The sequence below is a fragment of the Falco biarmicus genome, chromosome W, assembly GCF_023638135.1.
Source record: "Falco biarmicus isolate bFalBia1 chromosome W, bFalBia1.pri, whole genome shotgun sequence".
In the NCBI taxonomy this organism is placed as follows: Eukaryota; Metazoa; Chordata; class Aves; order Falconiformes; family Falconidae; genus Falco; species Falco biarmicus.
Genome location: NC_079310.1, coordinates 2972546 through 2989900, shown reverse-complemented (window position 1 = coordinate 2989900; position 17355 = coordinate 2972546). Strand labels below are relative to the sequence as shown.

Sequence of the window (17355 nt, the reverse complement as noted above, 5' to 3'; positions counted from 1 at the left end):
TGACCTGGTTTGTGAGCTTGGGATGCCAGCATAGTGTTTTACAAGATCTCCATGTGTTCTTGCTACAAGCAATGTGTGACCATTAGAGAAGTAACATCACTTGACTACTGGCTATACCTGCTAGGTAAAAGTGGACTTTAGAAGACAAGTCATAGACAGAAATAACTAAAACTAGCCTTAAGATTGTACTTGTCATGGGGCCTTTGGACACAGGGAACTGAAAGTTTACATATATGCCAATTAAGTCACATCCTCAACTGATGCTGTTTTTTAGAAATGTGTTATATTAAAACATCAAGCAATATGTTACCAGTATTTCTTATTTCTCTTGGCATTTCTAGAGCATTTTAAGATATTGTCTTTTGACTGGAAAGACCAATAAAACAAGTAGATCTGGACTGCTGATTTTCCTGTACTCTTGTTTTTTGTGTGGCACTTGGATTGGATTTGGGTAAGGAAAGCTTTATCTACTGAAATTCAGTCCAACTACCACATTTTGGCACCATGGAAGTGCATTTATTTTCTTCAACAGATGCACAAGGAAAGGCTTTTCCACAAAAGACACCACTGATGCAGTGAGTTGCACAAACTGGGAGTGATGGACATTTCTCCTCCTTACTGTGTATGAACTATTCACGCTCAGTGCTCTGAGCTTCCTCCCAGAAATAGAGGACCCCAACCTCAGTGGGCCATCTCCTACGCAATGCAAGACATACTGGAAAAAAGATCAGCAAAAAGCAGCCTTTGTGGGGCTAAAGTTCCTGGAGTTGAGTTAGAACAGAATGACAGAACAGCAGAAGGAATGAGACATGACATGTATGAATCCTTTTTGTCTGATCTAAAGCACACAGGTAGGCTCAATCTAATTGGCTAGTACAAATGATTATAGCTGAAAACTTGGCTTTTTGATTGTACTGTAACTTGTACATACATCTTTTTTCTGGGTATTTTGCATGGCCATTATTTGTAAGGGACGAAAATAAGTTGACCTTGTAGAGAAACAAGGCTGAATTGGCAGAACTGTTAGTGTACAGATAAGCGGCCAAATTTGGCAGTGAATCCACAAGCATGTGAGCAGCTTGTAATGAGCAACTGCTTTGCTACACATAGACAAATTCCCAGGTGCTCTGCTGCACGTAGGCACATTCCAGGGCAGAACTTGGGTAGATAAGCGATTGTATATAACCAGCACTTATGTATGCAATAAACAATCTCACTTCTTCACTGACTTGGGGTCTGTGCCTTCATATGCCACAATTATTTATCCCTAGTGGAAAAGCTAAAATTTCCAGTTACAAATCTGGAACACATTGCAGTAGAGAACATTGTGCTCAGACATTTCACAAACATCTGTCCCTGCCCATTGGGAACCAGTATCTCTGTAGCATTCCTCCTACTTCCATGAACTTGTCTTTAGTGTATTTTTCCTGGGAAGGATATGAGGAGTTGGAAAGAAATCTGGAGAAAGCACATTGTGCATCTAATGGGTTTTACATGCTTCTTTTAGACTGCCAAGCAAAAGTGATTTTTGTAGTGTCTGTTGTGAAATCAATAATGCAATTCTTGATCCCCTAAAAAGGCTTTGTTTGGAAGAAACAGTGTACTGTGACCCATAAAGAGAAGCTGGAGTTGTTTTGGAGTTTGCAGACTTCTGTAAAATAAATTTTAACTTTGATGTTTTTAACTGCTGCCAAACATCTTATTCTCTGCTGTATTCAGTCAAGATTGCAAGAGGCAGCATCTTCTTAGTCACTTCAAGGAGCCACTACTCTGTTGTGTAATGTGATGAGAGCAGTCTTAAAAAACTGCTCTTTGGCTCTATGGGTATATCTTTGTAGCAGCAGGGGTTTAGCAGTCCTTTTTTATGTTAGTTCAGGTTGTGTTATTTGTGAACCTTATAAACCTTGCTTTTCCAATATATGAACTTTTTATCACCTGTATAAGCTCAGCCTGCAGTGAAAGAAAGTTAGGCTAAGTGTCATGGTTTAACCCTAGCTGGCAACCAAGCACCACGCAGCCACTTGCTCACTCCCTCTCACCCAGAGAGATGGGGAGGAGAATCAGAAAGGAATGTAAAACTCGAGGGTTGAAATATGAAAAAATTAATAGGTAAAGAAAAAGCTGCACTCGCAAGCAAAGCAAAGCAAGGAATTCATTCAGCACTTCCCATGGGCAGGCAGGTGTTCGGCCATCCCCAGGAAAGCAGGGCTCCATCATGTGTAACAGTTACTCGGGAAGACAAATGCCATAATTCCAGATGTCCCCCCCTTCCTTCTTCTTCCCCCAGTTTATATACTCAGCATGACATCCCACGATATGGAATACCTTTTTGGCTAGCTTGGGTCAGCTGTCCTGGCTGTGTCCCCTCCCAGTTTCCTATGCAACCCCAGCCCTCTGGCTGGCAGGGCCCAAGGAACTGAACAGTCCTTGATTTAGTATAAACATCACCCAGCAACAACTGAAAACATCAGTGTCCTATCAACATTGTTCTCACACCAAATCCAAAACACAGCACTGCACCAGCTACTAGAAGAAAATTAACTCTAACCCAGCTGAAACCAGGACACTAAGTCATATTGCCTTATAATTGTTATGCACTCAGAGTACTCAGACAGTCATTTCCTGCAGCTCACCTGGTGTGCAAAAACTTGTTTGCCTTTGTCCACAGGAATGATGTTACTGTAACATTGATCTAGATGCAAAATATGAATTCTGTTTTCCTGCACAAAGTCTAGGGCAAGGATCTTTCTGGGAGGTCAGACATGTAACTGAAAAGCTAGGCATAGAGGTGCACAGGAATAAATACAGATTCATACTGGGTCCAGCATGGATTTTAGTTTTGGTGTTCATATTCTCTAATAAGAAAGCCAGACCCTCAAGATGATCATCTGTTTAGTTTGCATCCCCAACATTCTCCTCCATGTGAAGCAGCCTACAAGATCAATGCTGTATAGAGGTTGGCAAGTAGGGACAGAATAGTGCTTAAATCATTATTTGAACAAAAGAGCTGATTAAACATCTCTCAGGGCAGAATATATACTATAATCCCAATAAAATCAATAAAGGATGAAAATGAGCTAGAGTCTAGATAAACTTGGTACTTTATATTTTCAATATTCTAATATCATAATTAACAGGACGCTCTTAGCTCTACCACTTCACTTTTTGGTGATCTCAGATGATGGTATGTCTTTGGATTCTATCTTTGTATTGATAGATCAAAAACCAACCTGAGTCCTTCTGATCCACCCTCCTTTCATCCACTCATTTCTCTCCCTGCTCTCTTATGAAATTAGATGTTCACACACTTTCACCCAAACCTCTTTATCTTTGTTCCCAAGCCATTGCTGCTCCCCACATTTCCAGTCATTAATATTACCACCTCCCTGCTGTCTAACCTTCCACTGAACCACATAGATGGAGGCTGCTTTTACTCTGCTTCTGGGACTTGTTTCTGGGCCCAAATGAGGGACAGCTCCACCCAGTTGATAATTATTCCTAAGGGATAGTTTGGATATCACCGTTACAGCACTTTTTTCCTATGGACATCCCTACTCTTTGCCACAGCAATTACTCTGCCGGCTCCAAGTGGAGGTGGTTGTGTCAGTCCACCATTGACTTGTATTTCCACTTGTCCTAAAAAAAACTCTTGCTCTGAACCTTGGTGGATTTTGGAGACACCAGCAGAGTTTTGTGCACAATTTAGAGTATAGGAGGTCGATAGAATCTCCCAGCTAGAGATCTGAGGGATGCAAACCAGTTGAGTGCTTGGGGTGAGGCTGATTCCCATAGATGTATCATTTATAGTCTTTTAGCATTTAATTCTGAAGCCATTAATAGGTTTCCTGTCCCTCTAGGGTGAGAGGAAGTGCTGCTGGAACCATAGACTACCCCAGGGCTACAAGGAAGTACGCCAAAGTTATGTATGTGGCTGCTCCCTTTGCTCAAGAAGTTACTGAGGTAAATTAAACTTCTGGGAACTTTTATTTCAAATTGAATTTTTAACTGCTTGCTTCCTGGAAGTGAAGACATCAAGCTTACTGTCTGAGCAAAGCGTAAACAAGAATAAATATAGAGACACTTAGCGAAGGACTCACAAGGAAGGCAGATAGTGGGATGTTTATGCTAAATGTTATGCCCCTCATATTTAGGTAACAAAAAATGAAGTAACTCAAGTGAACGCTACCAATGTAATGTTTTTATCTGGAACAGGGTCATCTCCTTCCCTAAGGAGACATGCTCACAGAGCATTTCAGGTCCATTTTCTTATTCTCCTTTCCAAAGAGGGAGGGGTTTATAGCATGATCAGTGGGAAATCAGAGCACAAGGCTCCAAGAGGAAAACATACTGCATTCCCAATGGTTGGTGCTGTAAGGGACCTTTGGCAGTAAGTACTGTCAAAATCAGCATAGTGATCAGAAGAGGATCAGAGGAGAATAGGGGTGGAGATTGCTGCATTCTCTGAAACAGATTAACAGAGGGATTCATGTTAAAATGTGGTTACAGGTACAGCTTCCACTTAGGGGCAATGCTCTTGCATCAGATACTTGGGTGCTTTCATCATGGTTGTTCTGACAAGACTAGAATTCAGGCATGTAAACTGATGGAACGGCTCTTACAGAGCTGACAGCAAGGGATTAGTTAATACAAATGTGATGGAAAGGAGTGAAAGAAAAACTCCTAAACATATCGTTTAGGCTCTGAGTTAGAATACAAAGGAAGACCTCCAAAATAAAACAATGCTGCAGAAAAAATGTGAGTGATGAAATTATATGTGCTGTCAAAAAGATACATTGATTTTTTAAAAAGGATAAAATCTAGAAAGTGCTAGTACTTTACTAAGGCTTTTACATGGGGAAAGATGTCATGGGAAAAGCCTTAGGAGTCCCTTGCAGCACAAGATGAGAGATCTTGGAACATGGCAAAGCTCAGGTTTCCAAGATAAGTCTCCAGGTGTCTGTATTCTAATGATTTAGCATGTCTGCGTTTATATGTTCTGTCTCCTGAACATCTCTTGATTATCACATATGGAATCATGGGATTAAAATACCTACATTGTTTTAAATGGAATTTTGATGAATTTGTGGGCAAGCAATGTCACATGGCTGGCTGTTCATCCACTTCATATAGAAAATCTCTAGATTTGATCTCCTGCTTCAAGATATGTTCATTTGTTTTTATTAATTGACTGTTTGATATAAAGTAAGTGTGCATTGGAGTAGAGGTCAGAACACAGCTGCATATCTAAATCACCAAACAACAGAATGATGATATTTTTATCTCAGAATCTTAAATTGTTTTCCATGTAGCAGTACAATTTTAAGCAAAAGAAGAGACCATAGTGTCCTCATATGCCCCCATCCTGAGAGCTTTTTACAGGGCCAAATCTCTCCTCCAGGACAGGTGCACCCTCTGCAACTGTTTTATGTAAGAATCAGTCAAGAGGAGAGCAGCACCCTTTTGCTGGCAAAATGAGTGTGGCAGAATGGCAGCCTTTTACAAAGATCTGTCTCTTCCAGAGAGAGCAGGGTACTTTGTGACCAGACAGGCAGTCACTGCTGGGTTACCCTGTGATGAGTTCTTGCAGGAAGACTGGGAATGGAAAGTTACACATTGACTGAAATTTCATTTAAATATTATTTGAATAGGTTTGAATACTGTAGAAACTGGTAAAAATTTTGTGCTGTTCATAGATGTAATGAATGTATTCAGCTGTCTTAGGTACTCTTTACAAAATGTAGATTTGTATGTGTTATTGATTCTTTTGAAGTAGTCATCAAAAACAGTACATGAACTCTGTAGAGAGGTTGAAGTGACTTAAGTTTCTAAGTCTGTAGGATCAGGGCTTCAGATATGTAGAGGAGAGAAAAAAAAATACTTTGAATGGGCATTAGGTGCATCTATGTGATTGATACACAATGAAAAAATGGCTACACTGGTTACCAGGCTCAGGCAGATCTTGTGTATATTTGTACAGGCACATGGATGCCATGTATGTGTTGCACAACAAACACTCACTGTACTGGGTACAAGTTTCATTCATGCTTGAAACAGGAACTACAGGTTTGCAGGGAAATTATGATGCAATTTATAATTGATATGTTAGAACATATTATAGTTTAAATATTATTAAATAAACTGAAGAAAGTCCCAGAGACAATGAGAAGAAATGTAAAACGTTTGTAAAGCATGCTATTAAGAGGGACTGAGGGAATTGAGTTTGTTTAAACTGCAAGAAAGACTACTGCAAAACAGACACAGTCTATCCATACAGTGAGGCTATTATAAAAAAGGAAGGTGATCAATAGTTTTCTATTCTGTATGGGAAAAGAGCAAGAAAAAAACATCATCTTTTGTTGCAGAGAGGGCTTGAATCAAACAGTAGGAGATACTTCTAACTGAAGTGTAACACTGGATGTGGTTAATTGAAGATTTTCACAGCCATGTTAGTTTTCAAGAGCAGGTCTGTCAAAGATGGTGGTTGTACTTGATCTTGCCTCTGCACAGGCACTTAGGCTATACAGATCTCTCTGAAGCCCCCATTGCTGTGATACCAGTTTAGCCTGAGCTTAGTAGAATGTAAGGACATGGCAAAAATCAGAAGTGAGATGTGGGGAGTAAATGAAACAGGATAAAATGCAGCGTGGATTCACTATTTGTAGATCAAGCCAAACTTGCTGTATCTTTTTCTTTCTAAATATAACTAATTTCCTTGACAAAAACAATTTACTAGATGTCATTTATTTGCTATACCTTCTAGTGTTTGGTATGATGCCTTGAAAAAAATTATTAACTGAATTGAAGAAGATGGGTTTCTATAGAACCACTCAGGAGTTTAAGGCACTGGGTAAAAGAGAAACAGAGAAGAGTAACATTGAAGGGGGGGTTACTAGTAAAGTTCCTCACTTGAGACAAATCTTAATAATTCTATTAATGATTTTGATATTAAAAGAAGACAAGTACTGATTAAATGCAATGAAATTGTGGTGGTGCATCTCACCCTCTTCCCTGGGCCACTTTATGATCTCAGAAATCCCCATTAGGCCTTAGCTTCTGTGCAATAAGTTGGGCAGTTAAGCGTCCCTTGACCATACTAGCAACTCTTGCATGATTGAGGTGGGAAACTGCACTGGCTGTACCAGAAACATCCCTTATCTCAACAACACCTGCCTTGGAGGATTCCTTATCTGCAACATGACATCCCTAACAAGCCTGAGAACACTCTTTATTATGACTCTGACTGGTATGATACCACCACAATGGAATTTTGAGAAAAATTCCACCAATTACCAATTCAGATTGTAGCCAGGATGGAAAATTACTGATGACTGAAGTCAATCATCTCCAAACCTATAAACTGCAGTCCTAAGAGGCCCTTTGAGCTCTCCTGGACCACAGCATGCTGCAAACAGCATCTCCCTCTGAGTGGGACACCTCTCAGAGCTTGTAAACTTCCAGGTTTGCAATACTAGGGGGACCATTGCCGAAAGCTGACAACAGGACCTGGGCTGATTTTCCTGCTTCTCAAGGCTCAACCCTTTACCTGTTGTGAAATGCAAAGGCATTTGACATATTTCACTGATCTCAAGGGGAACTTTTAAGAGGTATATACCTTTGTATGTATATCTCTATACTTCTTTTGTGTCTGTGTGTATGAACTGATTTAGTAACCTCATAAGTATAGTATAAGTATTACCATTTTGAATCCATAGTTAAGCCACCTTAATAAAGTAAATCCTACTCGATTCACATTGTAAATGATAAATTAGTTGATGATTAAGTGCTGCTAAAAATCCTATGATCAACCTTAAACTGTTACTTATATCCTTTAGACATAAAATGTTGTCCAAGTCTGAGACTAGGATTAGATCTAGTCACACCTAAGCTCTATTAAGAGTTTAGAAAGCAAGGGGGTCCACTCTGAACCTCATGACTCAATGGGAGGGTCTCCCTTACTCTTTTACATTTCTGGTGTCTGTGTAAATCATTCCAGCTTAATTTTGATTCTTCTTTGTGTGATTTCTCTATGTAATAAGTAATAGAGCGAAACTTGCCATCGAATTTTGTGAAGTCACGCTCCCACAAATTCCTATCAAAACTATTTCACTTATACCTTTGATGGTGATTCTTTAAATGAGTTAACATAAACCAGTCATTCATGACAGAAATTCATTTGTGTGAAGTGCGAAGTCATTCCACTTGAGGACTAACAACAAGAATTTTTGCTATAAACTGGGAGATAATTAGTTGAAAATGTTTAAAGGATGACTGCATATTGAGAGAATTAGATGGTAGTAAAGCAGTAAATGAGATCTTGGAATATGTCAGTGAGGTATTTAGTAACTATTAGATAAAAATAATGGTTTTGTGCATCCCTAACTTAATCTGCAATGCCATTAACAATTCTGCTTGCTTATGTGCAAGAAGAGTAAGGGCCCAAGTGCAAAAGAGGACTCCAAAGGATTTACTTTTAGTCCATCAGAAAGAAGGCTGAGAGGGTGTACTATAACTGAACATGGGAATTAAGAGCTACTTACATGCTAGAAAGTATCTGGAATAAGGAAAAATTGATATAAAATAGTTTTATAAAACTAGGAAATTAAAAGGGAATTCCTAAGGATAGGTTAATAAACAGCTTCCCAATTATAGTTATAGAGGTAAAAAGCCACATCCTAATTGCTTTTACAATGGAGTTTGGTGAATTCATGGCAGGAGTTGTATGATGCAGTATTGATGATAACAGGGCATCTGCCTCACAGGCTCTTGCTTTCTTGCCTTCCCCTCCTGCAGTAATAAACATACATGTCTTTTGCTTTCACATGCTGCTGTGGTAATTGGGGACATGAGAACTGTCATCCTGGATCATGTGATCTAGCATGCCCCAGGTCAATTTTCCTTCTACTCCTCACACAGACTAGTGGGTGCCTGAGGCATGAGAATTTCTGTCCCTTTTAAAAGTTTATATATGAATTTATCTGATGTGAGTATAGATGTTCTCATTGTCTTCATAAACGTGGAAAGTCATCTGGATTCTGCTGAAATCTTTGCCTCAGTGTATTCTGAACTAACTAACTGTAATGTGTGAATTTTCAGCTGCTCATTTCATGGACTGCCACTTTGCCCCTTCATTAGAAGAGAGCATAAAAGGCACATCTTCTTTCCACTTAATTGAGATCCTCATCACTTAATGTCTTCTTTAATAGCACTCCAACTAATCCTACTACTTCTATGCTCCTTTCATCTGGAAAGTTTTCCATGCCTCTAACATAATTTCTCTTCCCTTTCTTGGAATGCCCTTTTGCTGTTGCGTAATTTTTGAAATTATGTGGCCAAATATGAACAGCAAGGAGTTGTTATTCACCCTATTGGAAAAAAACACAACTATTTTCTGCTTTTCTCCATCCTTTTTGGATAAAGACTTTTTAGATACTACGTTTGATACCAGTAGTTCTTGGGTCTCTTTTTGAAAGTTATAGTTAAAAGATATATTAAATCATTAAATAAGAATAATGAAAAGTAAAAAGCAAGGTACATAAAATCCAAGATGAATTTCCACATATCACTTGTACTGAGTGCCATGTCTAAAGGTAACATTGTTATTCCAGAAAATCTGTAATTTGACTGTTTTTTAAGAATAGGGTGATTGTGTAGCATAGTACAGTTATTTCACTTGTCATGTATCAGAACTGTTCTTCTTTCACAACATGCATTTCATAAATGGCTGTATAGGGTCTGGCTGAGCCCCATAGCAGCTCTCATAGCGCTGTGCCTGTATTGGTAGCTAGAAAGGTGGTGATAACACACCAGTGTTTTGACTACTGCTGAGCAGTGCTCACACAGCATCAAGGCTGTCTCTCCAACCTCCCCCCATCTCTCACCAGTAGTCTGGGGGTGGGCAAGACCTTGGGAGGTGACATAGCCAGGACAGCTGACCCAAAGTGACCAATGGGATATTCCATACCATATAATCTCTGCTTAGATATAAAAGCTAAGAGAAAGAAGCAAGACGTGGGGAGCATTTGTTTTTTACGTTTGTCTTCTGAAGCAACTGCTACATGTACTGAAGCTCTGTTTCCTGGGAAGTGGCCAAACATCACCTGCTGATGGGAAGTAGAGAATAACATCTTTTGGGTTTTTTTGCTTCCATGTGCGCAACCTTTGCTATTGCTTCATTAAACTATCTTTATCTTGACCCAAAAGGGTTTTTTTTTCCATCTTATTTTCTGCCCCCCTGTTCTTCTGCGTAGGGGAGTGATAGAGTATATTGGTGGGCACCTGGTATCCAGCCAAGGTCAACCTACCACAATAGGAAAGACCCATGGCAATCTGATTCTTTTGAATATTGATTGACATCCCTATACTTTTAAAGTTTTTTGCTTCACTTGAAAGTTAAGCAGAATTCGGATAAAACTTCTGATTTAAATCATTTTCAGGGAAAAATACTAGAAAAAGCCACATGCCCTTGTAGAGGGATTTATAAAGGACCGAGGACATATGTTACCATTGTCCGGGTTGGACAACCCAGGCCTGTTAGTTGAAGCTGCACAGCAACTTTAAATTGTCCTGGGAACAAGCAGTGTGAGAAAGAAAACAAGCTATGCACAAACAAGAAGCCAGGTGCAGAGCAAGTCATGGGAACCACGAAATCAACACACTCTCATTGGCACACTCTGATCAGGCGCCTGCAGCATGCTCACCGATCAGCAACACGGACGCCTGTGTGACCAGAAACTTTTATGCAATCACCTGTGTGTAGAGTCGTGTGAGCGGTCGGTTTAAGTTATAAATATGACCTGTTTGTTTAATAAAGTGAGCGCGGCATGTAGCCATATTGGTGTGATTGTCGTGACTTGGCCGACTCTCTACGGGGGACTCTCTTCCTCTGGCGCCCGAACAGGGACCCATTTAGTCGCTTAAATGCGGTTTAGCTTAAATGCTGTTCGCTGAAATGCGGCAGTCTCCGTGCATCGGACCCGAAGGGAAGTTGTCCGATTAGGGAGCTGGAGGTTGGAGGCGGGCGGAACCTGGAAGACGAAAAGCGGAGTCCAGAGTTCGGTGTGGAGCTGCAGATCGCACCTCCACCGGAGGTAAAACCGCGTAAAGTAAATCGCGGCAGGACTCTACGCTAAATTCCTCTCGGGGGGGGGGGGGGCGGGGCACTACGGAAGGCCGCGACGAGGAGTGCGGCGGGGCTCCCCGCTGATACCCTTTCTGTGAGAGGGGGGAGCTCTGAGAAGACCGCGATGGAATTAGACGCGGCAATTAAACCGTTAACTGGCATCCTCCTTAAGAGAGGGGGGGGGGGCGTTAAAGAGACAGAAGCGGAGACCTTAGTTCGCTGGGCACCAAAAAAGAGTAAGATCCCCGAGCCCACGTTATTGTTTAGTATTGCGGAATGGAGAGAAGTGGGAAATTGCCTCTGGGACACTACGATCGAGGGAGGCAAAGAAGGCAAAGAAGCTAAAGCGTTCGGAGCTACGTGGCGGTCGATAGCTAACACTCTGGAAACTATGAAGGCGGAAAAAAAAGTAGCGGCGGCAGCTACAGAAGCGTTGGGGGGAGATGTGGCAGAAAAGCCAATAGAGCAGAAGGGTGATTCACCTAAGCCTTCTCGCTTGGCTACATTTTTCGGAGTTGGGCATACTCGTCTTATGAAGGGTATGTCAGCCTCTGCGTGTTCAACAGTACAGGAGTTATTAGACAAGACAGCAGACAAAACGGAAGTTATTCCTCGGGGGTCTGTTGTAACTGAGCCGAAACCAGAAGAGCCTGTTGAGCCTCCCCAGGAAGGAGGAGCAGCGAGTCCTGCTGCACCAATCGGAGCTGTGGGTGGAGCAAGGCCAAAACGGAGGGTGGTGACAGCTCGTAGGTCACATCAGGGCGGGCAAAAGCGCCTTCTGATGTCGTAACCTCCTCTTCCTGAAACATCATCGCACGAATTTGAGGAGGAAGGCAGGGAGAAACTTTGTGATAACAATACAGGGAAATCCTTACAGGAGGTAATAGATAAATTAAGAAACCTGGAAAAGCGAGTTAAAATGAACCTGCCTACTACTCCAATACCCGTAGTTCCTCCAGTTAGCCCAACTACCCCACCGATGCTGACCGCTAGAAAAGATCCAATTCTACAGTGTTGGTCTGGTGTTATTTGTGATGCTGTTTTGGAGGGTGATTGGCAGGTGATTAGCTGGTTAGCTTGTCCAGTACTGATTAATAATCTGGATGCACATAACTGGGACATGATTTATGGAAGATTAATGATCAGATTTTAGCGATGGGAGTGTTGCAACCTGTTCTTCCACCTTTTATGATGATCCCACAGATTTGGCAAATTGTTGTGATAGACTTGAAAGACTGTTCTGTCTTTTTCACGATTCCCTTACACCCTGATGACACACAAAGAGACTCACTAACGATGATTTGCAACTGTTCCAATCCTGGTTGCATGGCACCAAAGCCAACGGTCCTCAAACTTGTTCACCAGAACAGCGGGCTGCCCTGAAAGTTGTGTCCCGCAAGATTCAGACTGGCTGGTGTGGTCACCAAATGGCGAATCATCCGTTATCTTTTTTGGTTTGTAATGTTGCCACTTCACCTTTTGCCCTTATTTTGCAATGGCAAAAGAAAAAGGGGGAAAATACGGCGATCGTTTTAGAGCGGTTGTTTTTGCCATTGCAACCCAGACATCGTATTTTAAGTCATCCTGAAGCAGTAGAGGCCTTGGTGAGAAAAGGAAGAGACAGGATTGTTGAAATTGATGGGACTGAACCGGCAGATATCAGTATTCCAGTCTGTGGTGATGATTATGAGTGGCTCCTGAGACATTCAACAGCCATACAGGAAGCCATGATGGGTTATACAGGTCTTGTACACAACAACCGGCCAAAAGGACCTCTCTGGAAAATGTTAGAGCATTACCAGTGGATTGCGAGGCCGTTATGCTCAAAAAGGCCAGTTGAAGAGTCAACAGTGTTCACAGATGCAGGACGAATGATGAAGGCGGCTGTGTGTGTTTGGCAATCCGATAATCAGTGGCAGAAAAACGTGATCACCGGTGAACCACGGGACAACCTTCAAACCTTAGAACTGAAAGCAGCGTGTTGGGCATTGGGAAGCTGGAACAATACGCCTGTAAACATAGTATCAGACTCATTGTACGTAGTTGGTGTAGTACAGCGCATTGAAGATGCCTTGTTGAGAGAGACAAAGAACCAACATCTTGGTGAAATGTTTCTACAACTGCGTAGTACTCTTCGACAGAGAAAACATGAATTTGTATTATGCATATTAGAAGTCATCAGTGGACTGTTGGTTTGGGCGAGGGTAATGCTAGAGCTGATGAAGCAGTCAGCTGTCTGGCAATAACTCCTCCAACAAATAAGTTTGAAGAAGCTCGTAACAGCCACGAGATGTTTCATCAAAATGCAAAGTCTTTACATCGACAGTATCAAATACCCATAGTAGATGCAAAGGGTATTGTCCGCTCCTGTCCTCAATGTAGTCATCATGGACCTAGTTTAGGGGTGGGTACTAACCCGAAAGGTCTGAAGGCACTTCAGGTTTGGCAAATGGATGTAACAGATGTACCTGACTTTGGGAAGCTTAAGTATGTGCATGTCACAATTGACACCTATTCTCATTTTATATGGGCCACTGCACAAACCGGTGAAAAGGCATTACATGTGGAGAGACACTTTATTTCTACAGGTACTCCCATGACAGCAAAACAAGACATTAAGACAGACAATGGTCCAGCGTATAGTAGTCAACGAGTCGCTAGGTTTATGACAACTTGGGGAATTAAACACGTTAAAGGGATTCCTCACTCCCCAACGGGGCAAGCAGTTGTTGAAAGGGCAAACCGTACCCTGAAGGATTATCTTCAGAGACAGAAAGTATCGCAGGACATAGATGTAACTAAACGGCTGACTAAGGTGTTGTTTACCTTAAACTATCTCTCCCTTACGGAGGGTAGAGAGGGACCACCTGTTGTTATACATCACCAAACAGCGCGAGGGAAACAAACAACTACAGTTCCTGGTTTGAATGTTCAGTATAAAAATATGGCTTCATGTGTATGGGAAGGACCTAATCCGGTGTTATTTATCGGTAGAGGTTATTTTTGTATCTCCACAGATAAAGGACCGATATGGGTCCCTAGCAAGTTTGTGCGACCTGTATTTCCAGATCAGAAGATGGAAGAGAAGACTCAGAGCGAGCAGACAGAATAAACTGTCTATGTTGTAAGGGATGTAACCCACGGGTATTGTGCCAATGTATGCTATGTGGAGTAAAACGGCTCTGTAAGCCAAAGCTAAAATGTCAATGGTGTAAAGAGTGTATGTGTTTGATTAGTAACCGGGCATGAAGCAAGAGAAAGCATACGACTAGTGTAATACCATGCTGATTGGAGACAGTACACATCATCAGAATCTGTGAAAGCACAGATTTGTGGGGTGGAATGTAAACAAAAAACCCCCAAACAACCCCCCCCCCAAAAAACAAAAAAAAAAAAAGGTGGAAATTGCAAGAGTAAATATGTGGACTTGGTTTACGGTCTTGAATTTTTTACCAATTGCCCAAAGTATTTTTGACATCTTGCCTAGGTCAAACATATGGGTGACGTGGGCAAATATCACGGGAGTAACAGACTTCTGTTTAAGTCTGCAACAGGCAGACAACCCCTTTAGAACTTGTTTAATTGGTATTCCCCTGCAAGAGAATGAAACAAATGTTGATGGTTTTTGGAATATTAAAACAGTGAATCTGACTTCGAATCAGAATGGTACATGTATGAGTCCAAATGGGCAATATGTTTGGCCTTCTATGCGTAATGCAGTGTGGTTATTGAGATGGTTATTGGGAATTTAAATCAGCCACATCATTTACCTTTGCAGGAGCTAGTCCTATTGGCTAGCGTTGTACCTGTTGAATATGTTAATGTAACTGCAACTGGTATGGCGAACTGTACCCACATGTCATCACCACTTCAACCCGTGAATGGCACTGGAGTAATTTGGTTTGGTGACCCGTGGCAGTTATGGCTAACACATCCAGGTGAATGGGGGTTTTATACAGGGTTTCAAAATCTAACCGGTTCACCTATTTGGGGAGAATTGAAAACTGGGGGGTTCCATATAGATGTATCAGGGGTTATCAGTTGCCACCGGGAGTCTTTCTGATATGTGGGGACAGAGCGTGGCCAGGGATTCCTTTGTATCCTGTTGGTGGACCATGTTATTTAGGGCATTTGACTTTCTTTGCTCCACGTATGAAAGACTTATTAAAAATGACTCAACAATCTCACAGATCACGGAGGGCACTGCGCACCTTTGATGAAACATGTAATGACCGAGTCGATCTACAGTCTTTAACAGCAAATGTCCTAGCCTCCATATTTATTCCGGGGGCAATGACTGCATTATATGCTAAGAATATGCGAAGGTTAGCGTGCTGGGGAGAGAAACAATTTAATCTTACATCAAAGATTTTAAGTTCGTTATTGCTTGATGTAGATAATGTTAGGCATGATACGTTACAGAACAGAGCTGCAATAGATTTTTTGTTATTAGCTCATGGACACGGTTGTGAGGATTTTGAAGGGATGTGTTGTATGAACCTTTCCGATCATTCCATATCGATGCACAAGAAGTTGTCACAACTGAATGGAAAGATGAAGCATATTCTTGCTGATGACAATCCCTTCGATGAATTGTTGAGAGGATTTGGGATAACAGGATGGTTAAAGACGTTATTGATGGAAGGAATACGCTTTGTTATAATCATTGTTGCAATGTTTTTAGTTTTTAGCTGTTTATTTTCTTGTGTGAAGAAAGGTTTAACATCTATTGTGAATCAGACATGGGTTGTCCAAAAAGAAAAACGGGGATATGTAGAGGGATTTTTAAAGGCCCGAGGACATATGTTACCATTGTCCGGGTTGGACAAGCCAGACCTGTTAGTTGAAGCTGCAGTGTAACTTTAAGTTGTCCTTGGAACAAGCAGTGTGAGAAAGAAAACAAGCTATGCACAAACAAGAAGCCAGGTGCAGAGCAAGTCATGGGAACCACGAAATCAACACACTCTCATTGGCACACTGATCAGGCGCCTGCAGCATGCTCACCGATCAGCAACACGGACGCCTGTGTGACCAGAAACTTTTATGCAATCATCTGTGTGTAGAGTCGTGTGAGCGGTCGGTTTAAGTTATAAATATGACCTGTTTGTTTAATAAAGTGAGCGCGGCATGTAGCCATATTGGTGTGATTGTCGTGACTTGGCCGACTCTCCACGGGGGACCCTCTTCATGCCCTCAATCTGAAACAGTAAAATTTCACATGATGTTCAGTTTGAGTATGTACTATCCAAATGGGAAGCTGGAGGAAAAAGTCCCGAGTTTCTGAAAATGTTTCTATTTAGGATCACTAGATGTCAGGCAGAACAAAGAATTCACCCTGCCTGATTTGTTGTGAATTTCATCGCATAAGGGATTACTGCAGAGCCTGTGAATCCACTTGAGTAAAGGAGGAGGAATCAAGGTCACAATCCTTGGACTAGCTTTCTTTGCAGGGCTGTATGCCACATCTATTGCTCATTCTTTCTCTGCTTTTTCTCTGTATGGTAAGCTATGCCCTTACAAAGGTTGAAATTAGATATTGTAGGGACAGTGCATCTTCTGGACAAAAGCACTCTGCTGAAAGGGCTTTAAACCTCACCAATTTAGTGCAGCTTTTAGATGCAAAATTTCTAATGCATGGGAGCTAACAAACTCTGTGCTGCTTCTTGTCTCAACCAATTTCATGACATGAGGCTAGATGGCCACTGCCCAGTCTATGAGAGGGACTTCAAGGAGCCCCCTTGCTTAACAGACAATGTACATCAATGTAAAAAAAATGCCAATCCTAGCTCCAGAGAGTAATAGGCAAGAAAACTGAGTGAGGAAAACTGAGTAAAGAAGAAGAGAGTTGAAAAGGGATTAAAATTAGATGAACAGAGCTGCTATCCTTTACAGTTTGCTATAAATATATAATTTATTCTGCGATGTCAACTGAAGGAATGTATAATCTTGGCAAAAGTAGTTAATTGATCCAATGAATGATGAACCCATGATTGGGTTATAACTATTTATAACCATGACCTGTTAAGGGAAGGAAAAAAACAGTCTTGTATTGCCTCACATTTGGCACACTGTTTACAAGAGACATCACATTATATCTGAAGCCCCCAAGATTTTACTACTAATGATATTTGTGTCTATCATGAATTCTCCCAAATAAATGCATTAGAGGGGTTCAGAATCAACTCATGTCTGATATGACATATGATACAAACCTTTTGCATACTTGTTTTTCAGAA

At 41.3% G+C, this 17355-nt stretch overlaps 1 protein-coding gene and 1 pseudogene across 1 annotated transcript; both read left to right on the top strand.

Moving 5' to 3' along the window:
* Positions 1 to 11129, top strand: part of LOC130142104 (talin-1-like) — a 54051-nt pseudogene extending 42922 nt beyond the window's left edge.
* On the top strand, positions 10484 to 16297 carry LOC130142143 (uncharacterized). The gene is made up of 2 exons (XM_056323619.1): positions 10484 to 11087; positions 14137 to 16297. The coding sequence occupies exon 2, from the start codon at positions 15062 to 15064 to the stop codon at positions 15977 to 15979; it is 918 nt and encodes a 305-aa protein (XP_056179594.1). The 5' UTR covers positions 10484 to 11087; positions 14137 to 15061; the 3' UTR covers positions 15980 to 16297.
* Positions 16298 to 17355: the final 1058 nt, after the last annotated feature.